At 45.3% G+C, this 24,472-nt stretch overlaps 1 protein-coding gene and 1 long non-coding RNA gene across 4 annotated transcripts in view; one reads left to right on the forward strand and one right to left on the reverse strand.

The window, feature by feature from the left end:
• The window catches only part of PLA2R1 (phospholipase A2 receptor 1), a 109,898-nt gene extending 93,950 nt beyond the window's left edge, over positions 1 to 15,948 (reverse strand). For all 3 annotated transcript variants that reach the window (XR_016350040.1, XM_089779735.1, XM_006111649.5), the window contains exons 1-4: positions 15,814 to 15,948; positions 11,555 to 11,938; positions 7,281 to 7,448; positions 3,589 to 3,753 (exon numbers count right to left, since the gene is read on the reverse strand). Coding sequence is in view for 2 of the 3 variants with exons in the window: in XM_089779735.1 (XP_089635861.1) it covers positions 3,589 to 3,753; positions 7,281 to 7,448; positions 11,555 to 11,938; positions 15,814 to 15,922 (826 nt within the window). In the remaining variant the exon portion in view is untranslated. The remainder of the gene's footprint in view (positions 1 to 3,588; positions 3,754 to 7,280; positions 7,449 to 11,554; positions 11,939 to 15,813) is intronic.
• The window catches only part of LOC106732175 (uncharacterized), a 34,848-nt gene continuing 26,228 nt past the window's right edge, over positions 15,853 to 24,472 (forward strand). Inside the window, exon 1 of the long non-coding RNA XR_001368439.4 lies at positions 15,853 to 15,991. This is a non-coding gene — a long non-coding RNA (uncharacterized LOC106732175). The remainder of the gene's footprint in view (positions 15,992 to 24,472) is intronic.

A 24,472-nucleotide genomic window follows, 5' to 3' on the forward strand; every position in this document is an offset into this window, starting at 1 on the left:
TCTCTTCTCTTTCAGCTTCAAATTCTTCTGCATGGCACTGTATCATCCATCCACAGTGTCCTGGCTGGTTGATGGCTTCTGTCAATTAATTCCCTGGCTCCCTTAGCTGCTTGGTGGCCAACAGCCTGGCATTATTTGAATCAGATAGCTAAGCCACACTGTCTTCACCTCTACACAGTGAAGGAAGATCTGATTTGGACACCATCATATTTTCTGTCAACCTAGACTCAACGTCTGCTGTCCTAAACTGATTCTCCCAAGTTATGCTATTGCTTTGACTGTGTCAAATTTAAGCAACCCCAGCCTCAGAGCTGTTTTCCTTCTAAAATATAGTTTCCCTGATTCTTTGTATTGGCCATCACCATGACTGGTCCCTCCCAGTTAGGCTCTGTTGTGCCCTTCTCACTTTATTCTGGTGTCCTATCCAATGATTGGAGTATCACATACCATTAACTGTTGGGCTTCTTGAGCCCCATGCTATACTTTCTACTAAGGAGATTTAGTTAAGAGAGTAAAAACAGTCATATGGAGTCTGACCAATGATTCATCTAGACTAGTATCCTGACTTCTGACAGTGGCCAATGCCACATGCTCCAGAGGGAATGAACAGAACAGGTAATCATTAAGTGATCCATCCCCTGGTATCTATTCCCAGCTTCTGGAAAACTGAGGTTAGGGACACTTCAGTGATGGGGTTGTATCCCTGGCCTTATTAGTTAATAGTCATTGATGGATCTATGCTCCATGAACTCTAAGGGTGCATCTACACAGCACCCTTAGCTTGAAATAAGCTACGCAAGTTGCATAGCTTATTTCGAGTGTATTTCAAAATAGTTCCGCAGTGTAGACGTACCCTAATTCTTATTGGAAACCATTTATGCTTTTGACATTCACAATATCCTGGGGCAATGCGTTCCACAGCCTGATTTTCCATTGTGTGAAGAAGCACTTCCTTATATTTGCTTTAAACATGTTGCCTATTAATTTCATTGGCTGATCCATGGTTCTTACGTTATGTGAAGGTGTAGATAACACTTCTCTATTCACTTTCTCCATACAATCCATAATTTTATAGACTTCTACCATATCCTATCTTGTCTCCTTTAAAACTGATTACCCCAGGGATTTCATTCTTCTAGACCTCAAACTATGTTTTATCATTCTCTTCAACAGGTATTGAATCTTTGTTATCTGAGAGCAGGTACCCTTTATGGTCTTGACCTCCCCAGATACCTCAGTACAATGCAGAAGCCAGTGATCTACTCTGTCTATTTCTCCTGTGGTAAACCCAAATTGTGTGTCCCTCTTGACCATAATACCAGCACCCACCTGGCAGCACCATCTGACTTGCTTCCCTTTGTGGTCTGCAATGACTGAGCCTATGTGGACAGTGCTGTGGCTGATGGCTGGAATGGGTGCTTTTGGGGTTATCATTATTACTCCATCTGCATATCTGGGACATCAGACATCTCAGTCTTGATGCAGAGGCAGTTGAACTTCTGGTACAAAGTTGTAATCAGGGCATTCACTGCTTGATAGCTTCCTAGTAGCTAGTTGTGGTATGGCATAAGGATGTTAAATTTAGATTAATCAACTAATCGAATAGTTCCCTCAGGTACTTCTATATCTCAAGGCCGCCTTCTTCAATTCTCTGGTTTCAACTAGGGATGTTAAATTTAGACCGATCAACTAATAGTTGATGGAATTTGCATAGAATATTTGATTAGTTTAGAAGTGTGCCTCTGCCTTTGAAATGTAGCCCGCTGGCTCCTGCTACATTTCAAAGGTGGAATCACCATGGGGAGCACAGAGTTAGCGGGGGATTCAAGCAGTGCCCCATTGGCTCCATACTCCCTGCTTTTAAAATGTACAAGAGCCCTGCCAGTTCCCTGATATGCTCCTATGCTCCTGCCCCCTCCCCATGGTGACAGTGCTAGAGGAAGCCATCTTTTAAAGGGATGTAAAATTTCGATTAATTGGCTAATCGAATAGTCGATGCAATTTGCATCAACTATTTGATTAGTCAATAAGGATGCCTCTGCTTTTGAAGTGTAGCAACAGTCCCAGGGCTGTTGCTACACTTCAAAGACAAAAGTGCTGAGGGGAGCATGGGGCCAGCAGCACTCAAGCAATCCCCCGTTGGCCCCATGCTCCCCATGGCATTTCACAGCAGCAGTGCCGCATGGAGCCCCGGATCAGCCGGGAAGTCCCCAGCTGACCCCGGCCTCCACGCAGTGCTGCCACTTTGAAACGCTGCATGCAGTCTGAGGTGTTTCACATCAGCAGACCCCAGGCTGCACATGGCGTTCAAAGCAGCGGATCCCAGGTTCCATGCAGCACTGTCACTTTGAAATGCTGTGTGCAGCCCAGGCCATCAGGGGACTCCTAGCTGCATGCGGCATCTCAAAGTGGTAGTGCCAGATCCTGGGCTCCATACGGTGCTACCACTTTGAAGCACCCTCTTCACTTCCCCCTGCCTTGCTACCTCGTTCTGATAGAGGCAGGAAGGGGTGGGAAAGTGACTAATCAAGTCACTAATCAACTATCCAACAACTATCCAACAAGCATACGCCAAGGCCTTAGCAGTGATTCCCCAACTTTTCAGCATCATGCCCCCTTTTTGATTTTTGAGAAACCTTCATGTCCCCTTTTTTGTTGAGCAAAGGGAAAAAAAAAAAAAAAAAAAAAAAAAAAGGAACTGACCGGGGCCAAAAACCAAAATAACAGCAAAATTTAAGGGGGGAGGGGTGTATGGGGAGGCTGAGTCACCTCGTGCCCCCCCTGGAATTTCTTCAGCCCCCCCCCAGTTTGGGAACCCATGCCCTACAGCTTCTTTCAGTTAAGCCTACTGGGCTTTGATTGGCTGCTTCCATGAGGTGTCTCTGGTCAGGCCTGAAGGACCTACCTTTTCTGCCCCTTTCCTGTCATTTCACTGCTTCCTGGACTGGGATGCAGTAGGAGCATATCTACCAACGACATGGGGGGGGGATAAGTGTGTGGATAAAGGGGGTAGCTGGGTCCTCTAAATCGCTACTGTGGTACCAGGTGGTGTGCTCTGGGCAGAGATAAGGGCTGGCAGGGTAGGGAGGGGAGACAGCAGGGAGGGAGTAGTGCTGAGCACTAGTTGCCTCCAGTCCCTCCCCTTCTGGGAGCACAGAGCCAGGCCCCATCCACCTTGCTCAGATCCCGGAAAGTGTGTTGGCTTCCCTGAGTAAGACTACAGGGATAACTTTATGGAGCTGCAAGGCTCCAGCACCCATCCAAAAAGGCTTCAGTTCCAAGAAAGAAATAAAAAGCCACATTGCAAACTTCTTGGGAGGGGAAAGAATTATTAACATAACTACTTCCTGGAGTAACATATACATAAAGTTTGGACTTGGTTTGTTAAACCGAAACTCAGATCTGAATTTCTCCCAAGTCTGGGGATGTTTGGATCCAGCTTTTGATTGATGCCCATTTCTACTAAAGAGCAATATTTCACCCATAGAATGAAAACTTGGCCCTTCTGAAATTAATTGCAGAACTGCCCAGCTAAACAAGCAAAATATATATTTAAGTAAGTTTTAATATAACTGCACAGCTGCTCACCACTTATATACTTCTGCTCTGTCATGTCTGTGATACTCAGCAAATCTCCTCCTTGTGTCTGACATGCAATACGTGCCTCATTCCACGAAAGAATAGAAAAAAGATTGAACTGATAGCAAATGTGGGTGTCAGGGTTCTTCTCCCAAAATATGTCACAACCAGGCTCTGTGTGAAAATCAGTTAAAAACATGACAGAAGAAAACCAATTACAGAGATAAAAGTATAACTATCTAGTCACTTAATGCTGAACACCAAATGGAAATGTCATCAAAGCATGAGTTTGAATTCATTATCAATGTTCTAGTGCAGGGTCGGCCAACCCATTCTGGGCAAAGAGCTAAGATAGCAGTGGATCCAGTGCAAAGAGCCAGGGCAAAGTTGTCGAACAAAACAAAACAAAAAAAGCAAACATGATTCCGGGATGCATTAACAGGTGTGTTGTGAGCAAGACACGAGAAGTTATTCTTCTGCTCTACTCTGCGCTGGTTAGGCCTCAGCTGGAGTATTGTGTTCAGTTCTGGGCACCGCATTTCAAGAAAGATGTGGAGAAATTGGAGAGGGTCCAGAGAAGAGCAACAAGAACGATTAAAGGTCTAGAGAACATGACCTATGAAGGAAGGCTGAAAGAATTGGGTTTGCTTAGTTTGGATAAGAGAAGACTGAACGGGGACATGATAGCAGTTTTCAGGTATTTAAAAGGGTGTCATAAGGAGGAGGGATAAAACTTGTTCATCTTGGCCTCTGAGGATAGAACAAGAAGCAATGGGCTTAAACTGCAGCAAGGGAGGTTTAAGTTGGACATTAGGAAAAAGTTCCTAACTGTCAGAGTGGTTAAACACTGGCATAAATTGCCCAGGGAGTTTGTGGAATCTCCATCGCTGGAGATATTCAAGAGTAGGTTAGATAAATGTCTATCAGGGATGGTCTAGACAGTGCTTGGTACTGCCATGTGGGCAGGGAACTGGACTCGATGACCTCTCGAGGTCCCTTCCAGTCCTAGTATTCTATGATTCTATGAAAAAGCTCTGCCCCTTTAAGAAAACACATTTAAATGCGTTTTGAGGCTTTTTGGCCACAGCAGGATTCCGCAGCCCAACTCCATCTTTAATTCTACATCTTTCATGGTCGCTCCGGATGGCTCTCCTGCCCGGGTCAGCACAGGAAGCCGGGAGGAGAGGGCCATTTTTGGAGGCATAGGGGTGGCTTACGAGCCATGGGGAGGGCTTCGCGAGCTGCACCTGGAGGGGGAAGAGCCGCATGCAGCTTGCGAACCTCGAGTTGGCCACAGCTGTATTAGTGTAAAAATCACACAAGGAATTAGGATGCTAGTGACTTTTAAAAGAGAAAATGAACTGCCCAGCTTTTCACAATGTTAGCAAGTATTAGGGGCAATGTTCCCTCCAACCAGCAGCACAGCTGCACAGGTGATTAATCAGACCTGCTCAGTCAGCTCTGAGCAGGAAGCCCTGAGCCTCTGACTGGGTGGGGCAGATTTGTGAAGCTGTGCTGCTGCCTAGATTAGAAGGAACTCTGACTAGGGGAAGGTCCTCACCTGGTGTAAATTGTCACAGCCCACTGGAGTCAGAGCTATGACTAAGCTTACTGATAAAACTAACTCATAGTGAACTTTGTTGGAATATGATGAACTCACATCCCCATAGCTGGAGGGGAAAGGCATTACAGCTCCCAAGTGCCCAAGAGGACTCTCTGTTAGGTGATGACCATATTATAAACAGTTACTAAGCAGTACTACCAAGCTCACTTGCATTAAGATTTGCTGACATTTTCCCATTCTAAAACCCTGTTTGCAGTTATTCATAACTTTGCTTAACCATTTTGACTTCAATTTTCCACATTGCATGTCTCTCTTAGGAACAATTTTTTTGGGAAAATGTTAGCCAAAGTAGTTTAGCTGTTTCCAAGAATGTGTAGGGGAAAATATATTGTTTTGCATAGGTTAAGAAATTCTAGAGGCCTTTTCTTTCAAAAAACTCTAGTGTCCGTAGGCTTTTGGCAGAGGGTGGTCTCTGGTGTCATGATGTGTATTTTGCCATCCTTGTGGGAATCTTCCTAAATTTGGATGAGTTTAACCCTTTGAAAAATTAATTTGCACCAGCTCAGAAGAGACTTCTTAGATTTTAGCAACTGAATTCTCTGAAGATCCTACCTACCCTGGGCACAGTCCAACCCAGGATTGAGCAAGACTATTCCTGCAACTGCAGCTCTGGGCTGTGTCAAGTCTGTATCTAGGCACCTGAACTGAGAGAGCAGGAAGATTGTTCCTGTTATGCCCAGGCACTATGGAAGAAGAAGATACCTGATTCAAGTACAGAGGGGATAGGAGTCTGAACTAGGGGCAAAGGGACAACTGACCAGGAAATTGGCAGTTGGTAAGAAGGAAACTGAAAGTTCGGATTGGGAGGAAGGGATGTAACTAATTGGGCACAGAGGCTGACACTAGAGGAGCTAGTAGGTGGAGGAAGACTGAGATCAGATCAGGAGCTGAGGTGGGAGAGATTGGGCCAAGGAGCTGAGCATACAGGAGACTGTGATTGGACAAGGAAGTAAAGGAGGGAGATCAGGAACCAGTGAAGATGCTGAACAAATGCGTGGGAATGTGTGAACTAGAGGCCGTGAGTGAGGTCGAGGGGAAAAAAGAAATCAGATGAAAAGCTGGGAGTAGGGATAGTAGCAGTAGGTGAGAAAGGAGACTTGGAACAAAGAAGGGGATGAGGGCAATGATGGAGTAAGGAACCTGGAACTGAGGGTGGGGAGGGTTGAGACTAGGAGTCCAGGGAGTGAGATGGGACTTCCTGGGCAAGGAGACCAGGACTGGAATGAAATGTTTGAATGTAGCAGAGCCTGGGACTACAGAAGTGAGGCGAATGGAACTGGGATGAGGAAGACAGCCATAGAGAAGAAACAGAACTGGGACAGGCTGGAGATATGGGGCCCAAGGGGACCACTCTTGTGAAGAATGAGCAGAAGAGTATATGCCTACTAAAGAGCATTCCCTTCCAAAGCTTGGAATAGAACAAGATCCTTGAATTTCACCATAGTGTCCCACCATAGAGAATGACTAACTACTGCAATCAGTTACTCTGTTAGGTCAAGTGACAGGGTTCTGCTGGTGGGCTTAAAGGTCCCAACCCTTCTGATCATCTATGTGGTTGTCAATATGATGCCACCTGTTGGAATTTCTGTTTTTAGTTTGTTTTTAAAAATTGACACAAATTATATTAAAAGAAAATTTAAAGTTGTACAAACTCAAAAGATAGGAAATTCCTGGAACTTTAACAAATATCAGCCAATGTTCACTATAGATCTAAATATCTTAGATCCAAATACTGAGCCCATTGAAGACGGTGCATGGACCAAAAGCAGTTTAAAAGGTGTGCTGCTGTCAATAAGAGTAGAGGCCCTGTAAAAAATGAATCATCATCCACCACATGCTAGATCATCTGGATCAGTGGGCTGGCAGAAGGGGAGGGGCACAGTCCGTGGGCATTCCTTGAATTCATATTTTGCTCTAGAGATCTGGATTTGAGTCTCAGAGGTATGCATAAAGAACTATGGTAATGACTACAATTCTTTTAACAAATGTCCATGCTATCGGAATGGCAGTGATCTTGCAATTCATAAAACAATCTGCTCTCCTTGTTATTTACAAAACAGAGAAAGGTAGTACATACCAGCATTTGGGCAAAAACCCCATTTTTCATCTTGTTCATATTGACTTGTTGTGGCACACCAGTAAAATTCCCTGCTTTCTCTGATGCATTCATAGTACCATTTCTTCTTATATTTAAACGGAAAAATACAAGGCAAACCAAGAGAATTGCCCAACAGGGTATATGTTTCTACAATAAATAAAATAAGATGAATCAAATCACATATTAAAGAAAAGGAAAATCTGTATCAATCAAATACTAATTACTTTTCTATTTTTTTATTTATACATATCACAGCAACGTTGTTATTAAAACTACAGCAGCATATATTACATCATCAAAAGTTTATTTTTAAAAGTTTCATTCAGCCTAAGACTTTCAGGCAATTTTTCAAAACTGTGGCCATAATTTACTACTATTACAATGTATATGCAAAAGTAAGTATGCATACAAAATCTGCATTTGCAATTAACTGCATAAAAAATGTCCATTAGCATAACACATGCAATTGTCTGAGTTGCACAAATGCAGGTTTGGTTTAGGGATGTTAAAAGACATTTAATAAGGTAACTGTGTAACCACTAAAAAAACTCACCAGTTACACATGCTACAGGCTCTTCAGTATGAAGCTTAAATAAGCTTCATACAGCAGAGCCCGCAGCAAAGCCGCTTCCCTGGGAGTGGGACAGAGTTTAAGCAATAGCACTTACCAATGAGCATCAGCTTATCGGTTAACCAGTTAATTGGTTAAACTCTAACATCCCTAGTTTGGTTCACTCAAATTCTTTTAGATATATTTTTAAGAAGAAGGGCTTTAAACATCATATTGTTATTTGTTCATAAACAATGCCAAACAATTTAACATAAATATAGTAGAATTTTATGGATTTCTACTGCTTTTGAATGTTCTTGTTTAGTCTTCTCCTCTCTAGTTCTTTGCCATTAGAATTTTAGTAAGTGTATTTTACAAAAAGGAAAAAAAATGTTTTACAGTGTGAATGGTAACAGTCTGGCTTTGTGGAAGAGTAAGCAGTGTTATTGGATTTCATTGTAAATTTGGCTGATGCCTTACAAAACAATCTAAATATTTTCCTAATACATTTTCATTAACAAAATGTGGAAATCAATCAATCAATCTGAAAGCTGCAAAGAAACCTTACCACACTAAACTTCAGTATAGGGGAATTTTTAAAGCACCACAATTGTTTTTAGCATGAAACTAATGTTTGTGAAAGGTGCTGGACTGATAGTGAGGAGACCAAAGTTCTCTTGTCTACAGATTAGGCATCACCTCCACAGTATTTGCTGTCTGTTCCAATAAGGGTGGGAGAGTAGGTTATATTCACTAATGCAGGGTTGGGGAAACTTTTTTGGGGTCAGAGGCCGTTGAATCACAGTAAAATCAGTTGGGAGCCGCACATAAGTGAGAAACAAAACAAACAAACAAAAGACCCTAAAAAAACCCCCATAAACAAAAAAACCCACTCCTCACTGACAAGGTCCCTGAAAAAGAGAAAGACACTCTTCATCTCTACACATTCCCTCACACACCAGAGTCTAGGGGGCCCCCAGGTTAGTAGATTTTGTGTGCTCCAGACTTGCACTGGATTCACATGGGGACTGGAGTGCCAATTTGGGCTCCCCAATGCTGGGGGTGGAGCCCTGAGCCTCAGGGGCCTGATCCAGGCAAGCTGAGGGCCACATCATGCCCCTGGACCTTAGGTTCCCACCCCTCCACTAATAAATCTCATTATAAGCCCAGCAAAGTTAATGGACAGTGTGATAAATATGGGAAACAGCTGTATTATTTGTATGAATATTATACATACCTCAGTCTATTTGATTACTATCATGCAATTAGTACTGGATTATTAATTATTATTATTATACATCAACAGGACCCCAAAGTAGCATCTCACTAGTACTTATGCAACACACTTTTGAAGATTTATTCCCATCACACTCTGACCAACAATCTGGCTAGTAACCCCAAGAAGCTAGGGGAATCCAAGTAGGGGAAAATGAAACGCAGGATTTAGGATGGAGTAAGATCTCAGCCAGTGTTGTCTTCAAGTCGTCATTGTCAAGTCCAAGTCAAGATTCAAGTCACTACAGTTCAAGTCTCAAGTCAAGTCTCAAGTCCTTAAATTCACTTTCGAATCAAGTCCCAAGTCGAGTCTCAAGTCTTAATTTAAAAAATGTCAAGTCACTTTTGTACAAGCCATCAATATCAGCATTTTCGGACAATTTTTTCACCAAGTCGGTTTAACAAAATTAACAGTCTCAAGTTGAGTCTCAAGTCACAAACAGTGAACCCGAGTCGAGTCTCAAGTCGAATCACCTAGGCGATTTAAGTTGGACTCGAGTTCAAGTCGTTGGACTCGAGTCAACAACTCTCGTCTCAGCCCTCAGGTTCAAAAAGAGGTAGTGACTGATGAGATGACACTTCCCCTTTCCCAGATGTTGGAGAACAGAGATGAATGAGGCCCAGTGTTCTCAAAAGCTGAGTGCTTGTGCAGCTGCTCAGGAGCAATTCAAACGCCACCCAGCAGCATCCAGAGCTCCACAGCTAGGTTTTGTGTTTCTATTGGTGGTGCACATTTGCACATGCCTTGGTGCACATAGATGGGAAAGATTAGAGGGACTACTGACCAGGCCTACATAAATTTTGGGAGGAATGCTAATCTTCAGTAAGATGATGTTTGGTTTTTGTTGTTTTAACCTAGGGAAGGGGGCTGGATGTGGCACCCAGCTTGCTTGGATCCAGCCCCTAAGGCTCAGCACTGGGGAGCCCACACTGGCACTCCAGTCCCCCTGCCACTGCACCATGGGGCTGGAACACACATAATCTACTAGCCTGGCCCCCCCTAGGCTCTGGTGTGTGAGGGAAATGTGGAGAGCATCTTTCACTTTCTCTGTCTGGGCATGTCTACTCAGCAGGGCTAAACTTGAAATAAGCTACATAACTTGAGCTGCGTCAATTGCGTAGCTTAAGTCTAAATAGTGTATTTTGAATTTGGACATGTCTACACAGCACTTATTTTGAAATAGAGCACTCTTCCCCCAACTTCCCTTACTCCATACAATGAGGTTTACAGAAGTTGGAGTAAGAAGCCTGTTATTTTGAATGTATTTCAAAATAACAGGCTTGCTGTGTAGACGCTCACTACATTATTTCGGAATAACTGATGTTTTTCTGAAATAATGCTGCTGTATAGACATGCCCTCAGGGACCATGTCAGTGAGGGGTGGGGTTTTTTTTCCTTTTGCTTCTCACTTGTGTGCAGCTCCTGACTGATTTTTCTGTAGGTCAGCAGCCCCCAACCCCAAAAAAATAAGGTTCCCCACCCATTTTAACCCCTTTCTTTCTGATTGCTATGCTTCTACAGGTGAATAAATACTATTTCGTTTTGATGAAGCTGTTCAAACTCACTGCATTTTTATGCCGCCTAGAGCTCCCAACAGGATGTCTGTATCAAGGGCCAAAGGCTAGTTAAACCTGGTTGTTAAACTGGAGTTTTGGAATCTGGAGAAACAGCCAAACAATGAGTTGAACTATAGGTGACACAGAGAGACTGAGTGAGGAGACACCCGCCTCCTCCTGCCCCTGCTCTGCCCACTATCTTTTTCTTCCAGCCCCTCCCATTGACTTCTATAGCCTCTAAACACCATGAAACAGCTGTTTCACAGCAGTTAGGAGGTACTGGGAAGGCAGAGGAGAAGTTGGTCAATGGGGCCCCTGGCAGGTGAGAGGTGCTGTGGGTGTGGGAAGCAAAGGAGGGAGTTTAGTTGCTGGTGGGTGCTGACCACCCCCTAATTTTTCTCGATGGATGCTCCATTCCTGGAGACAGTACCTCTGTTGCATCTCCTGGCTCAGGTGCTACGAAGGGGAAATATGGAGTCCATATCAGGTGGAAGATAGAGAAATCCCCTCTAAACATTTGTACACACCTATTTTGTGTCTGAGGTTGACTTTTTCCTCTTGAAACAAATGCATGCACTGAATTGGGGGTAGGGAGAGAATGATAGGATCTGTGAAGAATTTGAAAATCAGCGCCTAACTCAAAGTACTTTATGTTTTTAAAAAAATTAAATCTTGAGATTATTTGTATGTGAGGATTTTTAAAATCATGGGGCTGCTAATACTGGGATCTTGATCCAATTTGTGATACTTTGAAATACTGTAAAAATAAGAACTAATTTAAAGACTCAGCATGACACAGATTGATAATTTGCTTCAGAGAAACTGCAAAATTCTAATGGGAATGTGGATGGAGACTATACTTTATTTTTACCTTGAAATGGACGTTCACAAAGATCTTCATCATGGGACATGTACTGCTTCCACTCATGATTAGTGATTCTTTTTGCTACTATGTGTTTGCCATTTTCAGCTGCGAGTTTGTATTCTGATGCACCAACCAATAGCTTTCCATTACAGTTCCACCATAATGAATGCTGAGTAGAATCACATTCTAATAGGCTTAAAGGTTGCTCTTCATTACTAATGTTCAGTCCTAGACAAGTGCTTCTACCTATGTTGAAAAGATGACGTTTTGATACCCATTTCCACAGCATATATTTGGAAAGTTGATTGCAGTCTTCAAGAACAAGTCCAAATGTGTCTGCTTTAATGCACAGGTTGAGATGTTCACTTTGGATAATAAATATCCCTTTGTCTGGGGAAAAAAGAAGTTTCAATTCATGATACTTTTTAACAGATTTCTATATATTATGCAGGACTAGGGTCTTAGTTTTGACTATCTGAATTAAAATGTGTTTAACTTTTAAAAAGAACTTTAAAATTACTCTCAAGTTACATATAAAATCATATTAAAAACTGGTACTCCAAAGAAAAAAAAATGATGGTTCCAAGATGGTGGTGGAATGAAAAAAAAAGCTTTAAGCTTCAGCCATCCTTCATAGCCCAATGCAACCGCCCTCCACCTTTTATTTAGCACTAGTACTTCCAAACACACTCTCATTTTTGTTTTTAAGTATCCAGCATTGTGACATTCATTTTATGTTATATATAATGTTAATTACATAGGCTAAGACTTTCTAGAGCAATCAGTGATGTTATCCTCATCTGAGACATGTTAAGCAATTTCTAAAAAAATTCATGTAGCTCAAGCCGTCCACCCAAATAATGAGGCACCCAACATAATTAGTTATAAAATCTTGTCCATAGAATATTCATTGAATCATAAAAATATGGAGCTAGAAGGGACCCAGAGAGGTCATCTAGTCCATTTCACCTGCACTGATTAGGACCAAGTATATTTAAATCATCCCTGTTAGGCGTTTGTACAGCCTGTTCTTAAAACTTTTAATGATGGGGATTCTACAACATCCTTTGGAAACCTATTCTAACTATAATGGTAATGGTAGTTAAGTTCCTGAAAGAGTTTCCTAAAATCTAACATATATCTCCCTTGCTTAGATTAAGCTAATAATTTCTTGTCTTCCCTTTAGCGGACATGGAGAACAAAGAATACTTAAAAGTTCTGCAAGTTTGCAAGCTTCAATGAGAATAACTGAATCATAGAATTGAATGGAACTTTGAGAACTTCAGGGTGTAACTGAGTTAGTCTGTACAGGATAAACTTAAAAAACAACAAAACCTTGAGAGGTCATCTAGTCCAGTCCTCTTCTCTCATGGCAGGACTAAGTATTTTCTAGACCCTCCCTGATAGTTGTTTGTCTAATCTGGTCTTAAAAATCTCCAATAATGGCGATTTTGCAACCTACCTTGGGCAATTTATTTCAGTGCTTAACCACCCTGATAGTTAAGAAGTTTTCCTAATATCCAACCTAAACTGCTCTAGTTCCAGTTTAATTAAGCCCATTGCTTCCTGTTCTATCCTCAGGGGTTAAGAATACTACTTTTTCTCCTTCCTCCTTGTAACAATTTCCAAATAAAGTTTATGTCCTCTCTACAGGGGCAGCAGAGGCTTCCCAAAGGTGGCAGTGGGCCCCAGGGCTTCTGCCTCCTCCATAACCCTACCCCTGCTTCTCCTCATCCCCCAATGTCCTGCTCTTGGTGAAGCTGAAGAAGGGCCAAGAAACCCAGACTTCTCCATATGTCTGGGATGGGGAGGCCCCTAAACAACACTTCTAGCCCAGATCCCTGCCCCCAGCTCCCTGATCTGGCCAGGGAGAAGAGGTAGGTTGGGGAGGCCATGGTAAAAAGCTTTCCCACCATTCAGGTGCCCCTACAACCTCTCCCAGACTTCTCTTTTCCAGACTTACCAAACACTATATTTTTCAATCTTCCCTCATAGATCATGTTTTCTAGACCTTTCATCATTTTTGTTGCTCTTCGCTGGACTTTCTCCAATTTGTTCACATCTTTTCCTGAATGTGCTGAGTCCAGTTCTGGGCACTACGGCTGTGTCTAGACTGGCCAGTTTTTCCAGAAAATCAGCCACTTTTCAGGAAAAACTTGCCAGCTGTCTACAATGGCCGCTTGAATTTCTGCAAAAGCACTGATGAGATCTCATGTAAGATTGTCAGTGTTCTTGCGGAAATATTATGCTGCTCCCGTTCGGGCAAAAGTCCTTTTGCGCAAAACTTTTGCAAAAAAGGGCCAGTGTAGACAGCCCAGATTTGTTTTCTGCAAAAAAGCCCCGATCGCGAAAATGGCGAGCGGGGCTTTTTTGCACAAAAGCACGTCTAGATTGGCACGGACGCTTTTCCGCAAAAAGTGCTTTTGCGGAAAAGCGTCCGTGCCAATCTAGATACTCTGTTCCGAAAATGCTTTTAATGGAAAACTTTTCCGTTAAAAGCATTTCTGGAAAATCATGCCAATCTAGACGTAGCCTACATGAGTAGTTGAAGAATTGCTTCTTGGGTCTTGCTTACAAAACTCCTGCTAATTTATTCCATAATGTGTTTCCTTCTTTTCCACCAGTGTTATGCTGTTGGCTCATATTTACTTTGTGAGCCACTATAACCCTCTGATTCTTTACTGTAGTACTCCAGTGTGCAACTGATTGTTCCCTCCTAAATGCAATTTTCCTTAATGAATTCCATCCTATGATGTAAGACCATTTTCCAATTTTTCAAGATCACTTTACATTTTAATCCTATCCTCCAAAGCACCCTTTCCAATTTGGTGTTGTCCACAAAACTGTACTTTCTATATCATTATCTGAATCATTGATGAGATACTGAACAGAACCAGACACAGAACTGATCCCTGCAGGACTCCTCTTCGGCTATGCCCTTTAAAAATAAATGTCAAGCATTTAAGAATAGTTATTTTTCCCCCCACTCAATACAGGGAGATGGGCAAGCCTAATACAGGAAACACAAAATGTAGATAAAACAATATGCTTAGGCCATCATCCTATGCAAGAAATAAAAAAAACCCTGCCAGATTTGCAAGGGGTAAAAGGCGAACATCTGGTAAGCACTTTCAGTTCCTGTTTACTATGTTTGATACTGCTAAAGGGCATCTTCACTTCCCACAAAAGGCAGTGGGAAATTCCTCATGCTCATAATGGAGCGTTTTACTCCCACTACCAATAGCACTTGGAGAGTAGCAGGGAGTTGCTAAGAATAGGGAAAACCTTCAGTGTCCTCTGACAATACATTTAGGAGCAGAGTAGCATGAGAGGCCTACTGTCGTCCTCCTGGGAGAAAAGGAAAAAGGCAGCCATTGAGGTGGGAGTGGGGTAGCTGCATTCTCCCCCAACAAAGAGTCTGTCTTAATTGCAGAATAACCAGGATCTGCTTTGCGCAAAAGGACTTTTGCCGGAATGGGAGCAGCATAGTATTTCCGCAAGAAGCACTGATTTCAGACAGTAGGAAGTCAGTGTTCTTGCGGAAATTCAAGCGGCCAGTGTAGACAGCTGGCAAGTTTTTCCGCAAAAGCCGCTGCTTTTGCGGAAAAACTTGCAAGTCTAGACACAGCCCCATAGTAAAGATGATCATTCCCCTCTCCAAAAGCAGAGGAAAGAGGAGCAGATCTGACATTCTTATGCTTATTAAACATCCTTAGGCTTCTCCCCAAACTCACAATCACTGGGATGGGGGGCAGGGGACGAATCTTCACTCTCCTCCCTAAAGTTCAGCAAGAAGCCCTGAGGACAGAGAACTTCCCTCAGGGGACTGACAGGGAGAACTGCTGTCACTCACTCCAAAAGGCAAAGTATAGAGGACATGGGGGAGCTGGCACAGTGACCAAAGGGGTGGTGACACTTTTCTACAGAACATAAGGAAGAAGCAGAGAGCACTCACTAGAAGAGGCAAGGGGTGTAGTTTTGAAAATGGAGAGCATTTCCTAGAGTAACCTGGTGAATAATTTCATTTCCCAAAGGAAAGCCAGAATCCCCTGCTGCTGCCAAAGAGCGGCCACATGTAAACATGCTGTCAGCGTGACCACACCCCTACAACAGGCTGCGTACAGCCTGCATCTGCTTCATTTATCTGGCAACTGCAGGGCAGAACAGAAGAGCAAAAGAAAAAAAGCAAAACCAGTAAGCCCGGAGCTGTTGAAAGCAGCTGCCCTTTGCACTAGTTACTCAAAATAGCTGATTACTCCACTTACTCAAAAAGTAGGGCACTTGGTCCCGACTCAAAGCTGCATCGTCTTCAGCCACGCTGTAGCAAACTAGCAGCATGGCACAAGCCAGGAGTTGGATCTGCACACTCAGCATTTCTGCAGAGTAACCGCGCCTGGCAAACACTTTCCTACGGAGTCGAAGGAGAGCACCACACTTTTCAGGGTGAGAGTTATTCTGGAAATGCAGCTGTTCCCCGGGCCAGAGCCACTCTTGACTCCTCCTCCTCCCTGATTGATGTTGGGGGAGGGACAGGCAAACCCCCACCTCCACTAACAGCAACTGCTTTCTGAGCAAGAAGGAGGGAAATGCAGCAACCCCACCCTGTTAATCCTGTTTCTGCCTAGAGGAGGGACATGCAGCGCACCCACTCCCTCCAACCCTTGCTCAGGGAGGAACATGCAACTTCCCCTCTGCTCACTCCCTCTGCCCAGCGGCCCCAGGAAATGGAACATACGCTCTGTGCCTTTCAGCTGAAGCCTGAGGAAATGTCAGGGACCTTTCTGTAGCCTGAGGGAGCGGAAGTGAGGAGCACCCTCCTTGCCTGGCCCCCCAAAATCCCAACTGAGGTACAGGTAGCTCCCCCTTCTCTCAGGAAGGAGAAGTACCAGGCCCCTTTCCCCATATCACTAAGCAGCTTTATCTTCAGGCTCTCACACCCCAGCTGCGAGGCAAAGTTATTGAGACTTGAGTGATATTCAGGGGCCTCTGTCTGAGGAGCTGTGCGGGAAAGAGGGACATGCTGAACAGAAGGGGAGGAGGATAAAGCTTAACTTGATTGTTAGAAGGTAGAAAATTAACAGTTGGTATAAATACACTTCTAATTTTAATGGTATCAATACTTTTCTAACAGGTCGGGATGAGGTTTGTAATATTAGAAAGCAAATTCAGAGCACATACTACAGGTTGAATCTCTCTAGTCCGGCACCCTGGGGACCTGACCTGTTCTGATCCAGAGAAGTTTCTGGACCAAGAGAGGTCAATATTGTCTAGCCACATTACTAACACTTCCACTGCTTACTAGGGATGTTAAATTTAGATTAATTGGCTAATCAAATAGTTGATGCAACCTGCATCAACTATTTGATGAGTCGATAAGGCGCCTCTGCCTTCGAAGCGTAGCAACAGCTTCAGGGTGAAAGCACCGCAGGGAGCCCAGGGTCAGTGGAGGACTCAAGCAGTCCCCCGCTGGCACTGTGCTCCCTGTGGCATTTCAAAGCAGCAGCGCCACATGAAGCCCAGCTGCAGGGAGCACAGTTATCTAGCATAGTGCAAAGTTTAACATAAGCATCCTGACTGGCCAGTGGCCCAAGTGACACAACAAAGACATGCCAAAATAGAAGACATGGATTTGCAATCTGAAAAGCACAAATTCTGTTCCCTGTGCCCAACAGCGAGTTTTCTGAGCTACAGGAAGACACTTGTTGGAAATGGTGATGTAGCAGTTCCTATTTGCATGTTAGAAAGTGCTATTTCACTACTGGACTTCCCCACTAGCACATATGCATATCCGAGTCCAGAATACTCAATATTTTTTTAAACCAGGTCTGCATCCCCTTTCAGCTCAGTCCATTTTAAGCTTTATTTTATTGTATTTGGGCAGAGGACATTTCACTCTTGCCTTGCAGTAAACCTCAGTCCTTTAAGGAAAGTATATTTGGCAACAGTTCAGAATGAGCTGCCTAGAAAATTTGGGGACTCCTCCTTCTATAGAGAAGAATAGATGTCAGAGGAGAAGGCTGAATGTTTGGGCTGCAAATAGATTGGGATTTCTCTGCACCTCAATGAACTCCACCATTTCTCCCGCACCCCCTGGACAACATGCAGTGTTGCCATATTATAAGGTTGCCAGGTATCTGGTCGAGAAAGGAATCTAATGGTGTCTGATCAGATGTATTGACTGGACACTAAAAGTAGAGTTACTGCAGATAGCACAGGGGGAGTGGCAGCTAGGGTGACTAGGGTGTTCGGTTTTAACCAGGCCATTAAAGTCCAATAGGCAGTGCTGCGGAGCTAAGGCAGGCTAGTCCCTACATTTCCTGGAAACGTGCTGCACCCTGGAAGCAGCTCCTAAGAAAAGGGGGGCCCCGAGGCTCAGGGTTTGGCACGCAGAGCTGGAGTAGGGGGGTGGAGTGCAGGGCGAGGGCTCTGGGGTGGGGCTGGTGATGAAGAGTTTGGGATGCTGGATGCCCCAGGGAGAGAACTCCCCAGCCCTCTGTTATTGCAGCAGCTCATGGCATCAGTTGGGCAGAGATGCCTTTCCACAGCCGCAGCAGCTCCAGCAGGCACAGCCAGAGGAAGGACACCTGCTCTGCATCTGGGGCAGGTCTGGGCTAGGCTGAGTGGGGGCTGTGGCACCTCTGAGGCAGTTCCATGCAGAGCTGGCAGGGAGAGATGCCTCTCCCTTGGCCACAGCAGCTGTGCTTAATAGACAGCTGCACAGCTGTGAACCTTAGCTGGAATTTAGCCCTGAATCCTTCATTTCTGGCCCCACCCCACACCCTGTGCCCCCCCCCCCCCCGCCATTTGAGCCCTCAACCCCTCCTTCAGCTAAACCACTAAACCAGTCCAGTTAGTCAGTCAAGGTGGGGTATAGCGAACCGCGGAGGGAGGGCCAATGGGGCCTCAGAGAGTGGTAGAGCACTTCATTTGTGCAACTGGAATGTTGGCAACCCTAGTGGCATCCTGTCACCTGGCCTTAAAGTGGCGGCTCCCATGGCAACAGGTATGCACCAGGTCAGGCTGCCCCTGTGAGGAGCACCGTTTGCAGGGCTGCGGTGGAGGACAGTGCCTAGACCGCAGGGCCCATGGCCAGGGAGTAAGGAGCTCCCAGCAGGCCTGGAATGTTCTCTGGGATGGATGGACACAAGCTGCTCCACCAGACAGCATTTCCTGACAATGCTCTCAGGCAGCAGGTAGTCTTGGGGGCTGCTGGACAGGCAGTGCAGAGGGAGGCAGAGGCTGCCATCCTGAAGGGTTGTATCCTAGCTTTCAAGCAGGGCAGCCTGGCTGCTCCCATGTGGCCACAGTGCTCTTATGACCTGCATTCCCTGGCTGTCTGATGGAGCTGGGAATTCATGTCTCTTGAAGGTGCTCATGTGTCATGTTGGAGTTAAAGTGGTAGAGCAGCAAGCATCAAGGTAAGGGGGGGGGGAGAGGGCAGGGCCAGCTCTCAAACACTTCATTTTCCAGCCAGCCCTATAAGTTCAAACACCTCCTCTAATTTCAAACTCCTGGGTCAGAACACAGATGGGTGGGATTAATATGAAGGTACAGTTTTAATCTAGGTAGACTCTTCCCTCCCTGGAATTGCTTCTCATGGGAAAAGATGACAAAAGACCATGTTTGTGTTCAGAGCATAGCTGAAATCCCTGCTTGATTTCCTTCTATTGGTGTGGTGACTTGTCATCTTCTTTCTTTTTCTTCTTCAGCCTTTTATCATCTCTCTCTCTGCAAATTAAAAAAAGGATACAAAGGAGGAAACAGAGTCATTGAGTTAGGAACCTGAGTAAAGGTCTTTTGTGGAGAATGAGAAAGCAGGAGGTCAGAGCAGGCAAAGCAGGTCAGAGCAGGGAGGTCTGTGTCATCCTCCCTGCACAGAAAGGCAAACAGATGGCTGGCAGATGAGGTAGTCAGAAGAAAGGGGCTGACTTACAGAAGTAGCTGAGGAGAATACCATGTTCTCTGGATGGCTTGGCTGATGAAAGCTGCAGGGCTCTAAGAACTGTGATGCTTCCTTTACAAAGGCTGACATTTTCAGATAGGCTCAGGCGCTGCAAGATCTCAGTATATGGGGTAATGAGCAATTTCTTGGAATCCAGCCGTTACTGAGATGTCTAAATGGGAGCCAAGCTCTTTTGGAAAAACGTAGACCCAATTCTGAGTACTAAGCATTTGAAAAATCTGTCCCCAAGTTCTTTTGAAAATTTGGAACATAATGAGCAGAACATCCAATTAACATTTGATGACCTTATTGCCTGAAATCTTCCCAGCAATGTTTTACTCCCTCTGTGGGAATTTCTGCCTTGCTCGCCCACCTGTATATTTACAAATAAAAACAGGGGTGTGCACCAGCAATCTATGAACTTTGGGACGTTCTTAGAATTTATGGAGACGTATGCAGTACTAATAAACTAGTGTCCCTGTGCCCAATGGCAGCCCACAGGAGGGGAGAGGAATGACGATTTTTTAGAAATGTGATTTTATAATCTTCAGCAGCCCACTCATGAAAGATTTTTAAAGCAGATTTTAAACTAAGCTCCTGTAGAGTAACAGTAAATTCAGAAACTGACAGCATATACCTGTGGCTGGCAAATGCCTGTTAAATGGCTTTATTACCACTGGAATAGCTCTTTCATAGGTTCCATGTTCTGCAAATAGGTCTGGCAGGCTTTTCCACTTTTAAGTTACCGTATTTTCCGGAGTATAAAGCGACTGGGCGTATAAGACGACCCCCTAATTTTTTAGTTAAAAGATAGGGTTTCGTCTTATACCCCAGCGCCCCTCTGCCTCCTTTGCTCCCGGTGTCCCTGGTCTGCTGGAGACGGTCCCCAGCAGACCAGAGGCACCGGGAGCAAAGCCGCAGCAGCGGCGGGGTCCCGCGCCTCTGAGGCTTTGCCAGAGCAAAGCCTCAGAAGCGTGGCACCCCGCCACCGCTTCGGCTTTGCTCCTGGTGCCTCTGGTCTGCTGGGGACCGTCTCCAGCAGACCAGGGACACCGGGAGCAAAGCCTCTGAGGACGCCCCGGCAGCGGGACAGCCCCAGCGCGGCTTTGCAAAGCCTCGGGGGAAGCCGGCGGCGGGGCATCCCAGGCGCGCCTGAGCTGCCCTGCCGCCGGCTTCCCCCGAGGCTTTGCAAAGTCGCATACCCGGCGTATAAGACGACCCCCGATTTTGGGGGGATGTTTTTTAACATCAAAAGTCGTCTTATACGCCGGAAAATACGGTACTAGATCTTCTTGAGAGGATGCAGGCAAGGACAGAGATAGGACGACACGGGTGATGGATCCAGTGGTGCCCCAAAAATTTGAGGTCTCTATACAGCTGCATATTATACGTATGGGTAACGATGGTCTTGCATAAAATTTTGGGTGGGGAGAGTATCAGTTGAGTGTTTAAAGGCCAGCTCCTTTTTCTGTTTATTTTAATGTAAACAGAGTATGTATCAGCAGTATGTGAAAGTGTTGAGCCCAAGCAAGAGGATGGCCAGTATGTGTGAGTGGATGGTCTCTAGCGAAGGCAGGGTGCTATTTTGTGATGGGAGGGATGCTTGTACATGTATAGGGCATAGGAAAGTGAAAGGTTAGTGTCTGTGAATTGGCCCTTTTGAGAGGTGAGTTAGTGACTGTGTATAGAGGCCAAAATAGGGGGAATTGGGTGTGTGAGAGAAGCACTGCTGGGGTGTACATAGAATAGTATGTGGAGAGATAATGGGGACAACTTGTGTGGGTTTTTATGGGGCAGAACAGCCTCACACCAGCAATGAGAGAGTTAAGGAGGCTTATGGGCTCTCCATTGGCAATGATGGTCCCAGGTGGTCCTGTCCAGCTGCACTTATAGACTTTGGCAGATGTGGAGAGAACAGTTAAAAGTGGGAGAACTAGCCCAGTTTGGGCCTTACCAGAAATGACTCCAGGGCCCCCAAAATCATAAAATCTTTTGCAAAGTACAGAATTTTTAAAAATGTTACTTAAATGTTTGATCATTTAAGTTTCACATTTTCAATCATTTCTCTATATTGAGGGACTAGAAACTTACCTTTTAAAATGTTGTTTTCAGTGTAAGAATGGCACAACTCTGACACTTCCTTCTGCTACTAAATCCCCCCCCCCAAAAAAAATCCCCAAAGCTATCCCAAGCAGAGTTTTCACCCCAAGAAGGGAGAAATACCACAGAATCCATGAAGTCTAATACCTCCCCACCATGACCCTATTGGGGTTGGCCCCACCTCCAACTGTGCTCCACCCTCCCTAAAGAAAAAGTCTGCATTTACATAGGCCCTCCCGGCCCAGTGTTGGAACTGGAAAGGAGAAGGGTTGGAGGGAGACATAGCACTGCATGATTCTGGGATTTATGTCTTTCATTGCATGTAGCCAGCGAAGAGGGACATGGTCTGTGATGAGGGTGAAGTGTTTGCCCAATGTGTAATAGTGGAGTGAATCCACTGCCCATTTCACCCCTAGCACCTCCTTTTTCATTATGGAGTAGGCCTTCTCTCTTGGAAACAACTTCCTACTAATGTAGAGGATTGGGTGTTCATCCCCTCCCACTACCTGGGAGAGAACAGCTCCTAGGCCCAAGTCAGAGACATCCATTTGTAGCCAGAACTCCTTTGAGAAGTCGGGGCTGTACAAAACGGGTTCTTGATGGAGCTGGGCCTTTAGAGCTTGGAAAGCTTCTTCACAGGCTTTGGTCCATCGGATCTGGTTTGGACTCTCATTCTTGAGGAGATCACTAAGAAGGGTTGCAATGGAGGACAAACCTGGGACAAAGCAACGATAGTAACCAGCTAACCCTAAAAACTGGTGTACTTGCTGTTTTGACGATGGATGGGCTCGTTGCTGCAGATCTTGAACTTTTCCCACTAGGGGGCAGACAGTGCCTTCTCCAAAAGTGTAACCCCACTAGGTGGTCTCATCCATACTGAGGTGGCATTTTGCAGGGTTTGCTGTCAGACTGGCTTCCTTGAGGGACTGTAACATGGCTGCCACGTGTTGTAAGTGGCTCTGCCAGTTGTTGCTATAAATCACCACATTGTTCAAATAAGCAGCCATGTACTGGCTCTAGTGGTGCAGAATGTGGTCCATCAGCCACTGGAACATGGCCAGTGTGCTGTGCAACCCGAAGGGCATGGTACGGAACTAGAAGAGTCCAAAGGAGTGGAGAATGCTGTCCTCTCCTTGGGCTCAGATGTGAGAGGGGTTTGCCCATATCTCTTTGTTAAGTCCTGAGTTGTAATATATTCTGCTTCTCCAAGCCAATCAAGCAGCTCATCCAGCCGGGGCATGGGGTATGCATCGAATTTGAACATAGCATTCACCTTCTGGACGTCGATGCAAAACTGGGTGCTTTCATTGGGTTTAGGGATGAAAACTATTGGGCTCTTCCAATCACTGAAAGACTCCTTGATTACCCCCAACACCAGCATCAACTGGAGTTCTTGCTTCTCTCAGTTTTCGGGGAAGGGACAGGGGATTCTTCCAGATCTTAGCCCCTGAGTTCCATCAATGTGGTGAACTGCCAGGTGAGTTTAGCCTGGTTTCACTGAAAAGACAGATGAGAATGTGGTGACCAGTTGCTGTGCCTGATGCTTTTGTTCAGGAGTGAGGTTGGATCCAATCTGGACCTCTTCTGGTTTTGATGCATCTTTCATCTGGAGTTCCAGGTCTGGCGAGTAGGGTGTGTAGTGGATTCAACTTACTTTCACGGCTTCTTCCCTCAGGGTGGCTTTTGGGGAAATAACCGGCTGCTCCAATGCCAACGTGCCCTCCGGCAGTGACCACTCCAATCTTGGTCTGCACCCCCTTCTGGGGGGGGGGCATTGTTCTTCCTCCGCTCCTCCTCCAGGGTCCTCCCTACTCCCTAAGACCCCCAGTTCTTCTCCCACTCTGCTTGCCTGGTTGCCTCCTGCAACCCTGCCTAGCAGACTTATGGCCTGGGGCTTCCCTGGCTCAAACTCCCCTAGCCTACCGCAGCTGTCTGCTGCAAGCCGCGGCTGCCTCCTTACAGCCTGGCCTTTTAGGGCTGTTTCCATGTGAGCCCCGCCCTCTATGACTGCCTCCTTGCAGCCCTGGTCCTCAGGCCAGGTAGCCTGGGTTTGCTAGGCTGAAGCCTCTCTCATTGCAGGCCGACAGGCAAGTCTCTCTCCTCCTTCCAGGAATTACTTTATATGGCCACCAGCTGGACCCTCATTAGCTGCCTCAGCTGGGCTTCCCTCCTTCACTCCAGCTCCCAGCCCCTTAAAGGGCCAGTGCAGGACAACGCCCTGCCACAGGTGTTATTAGTAACCCTTACTGGTTCTCCAGGGTTTTAAGAGATTTACATGATAAATCTGTCAAACTTTGCATTTGTCAGGCTGGTCACCTCATAGTTTACCAGGCCCACTCACCGAATCACCTTATAACACCCGTGCCAGCAGGCAAGGATTTTTGAGTCCAAACTGGGCAGCAGCAGTAGGACCTGATCCCCAGTCTGGAACTCAGAGAATCTTGCCCATTTATTATAAATTGTCTTGTGAGCTTCTTGGGCGTGTAGGAGGTTCTCTTGTGCAAATATGCCTAATGCTTCAAGTCTCTCTCAAAGGTTAAGTATGTACTGCACTTCATTATTGGCGTGGGAGAGTTGTTCCTCCCACATTTCCTGAACTAGGTCTAAAATCCCTTGCAGTTGCTTCGCATACAGAAGTTCAAAAGGTGAAAACCTTGTGAAGGCCTGGGGGACTTCCCAGACTGCGAACACGAGGGACAGGAGGAGCTGGTCCCAGTGATGCACATCAGTCTGGACAAACTTGCAGATCATGGTCTTCAGGGTCCTATTGAAATGCTCTACTAGGCCATCTATTCGTGGGTGGTAGATGGACATTCGGAGTGTTTTGATTTTTAATAATTGGCAGAGTTGCTGCACTGTCATACATAAAGTTTGTCCCCTGA

The sequence above is a fragment of the Pelodiscus sinensis genome, chromosome 7, assembly GCF_052426305.1.
Source record: "Pelodiscus sinensis isolate ZL-2025 chromosome 7, ASM5242630v1, whole genome shotgun sequence".
NCBI classification, from domain to species: Eukaryota; Metazoa; Chordata; order Testudines; family Trionychidae; genus Pelodiscus; species Pelodiscus sinensis.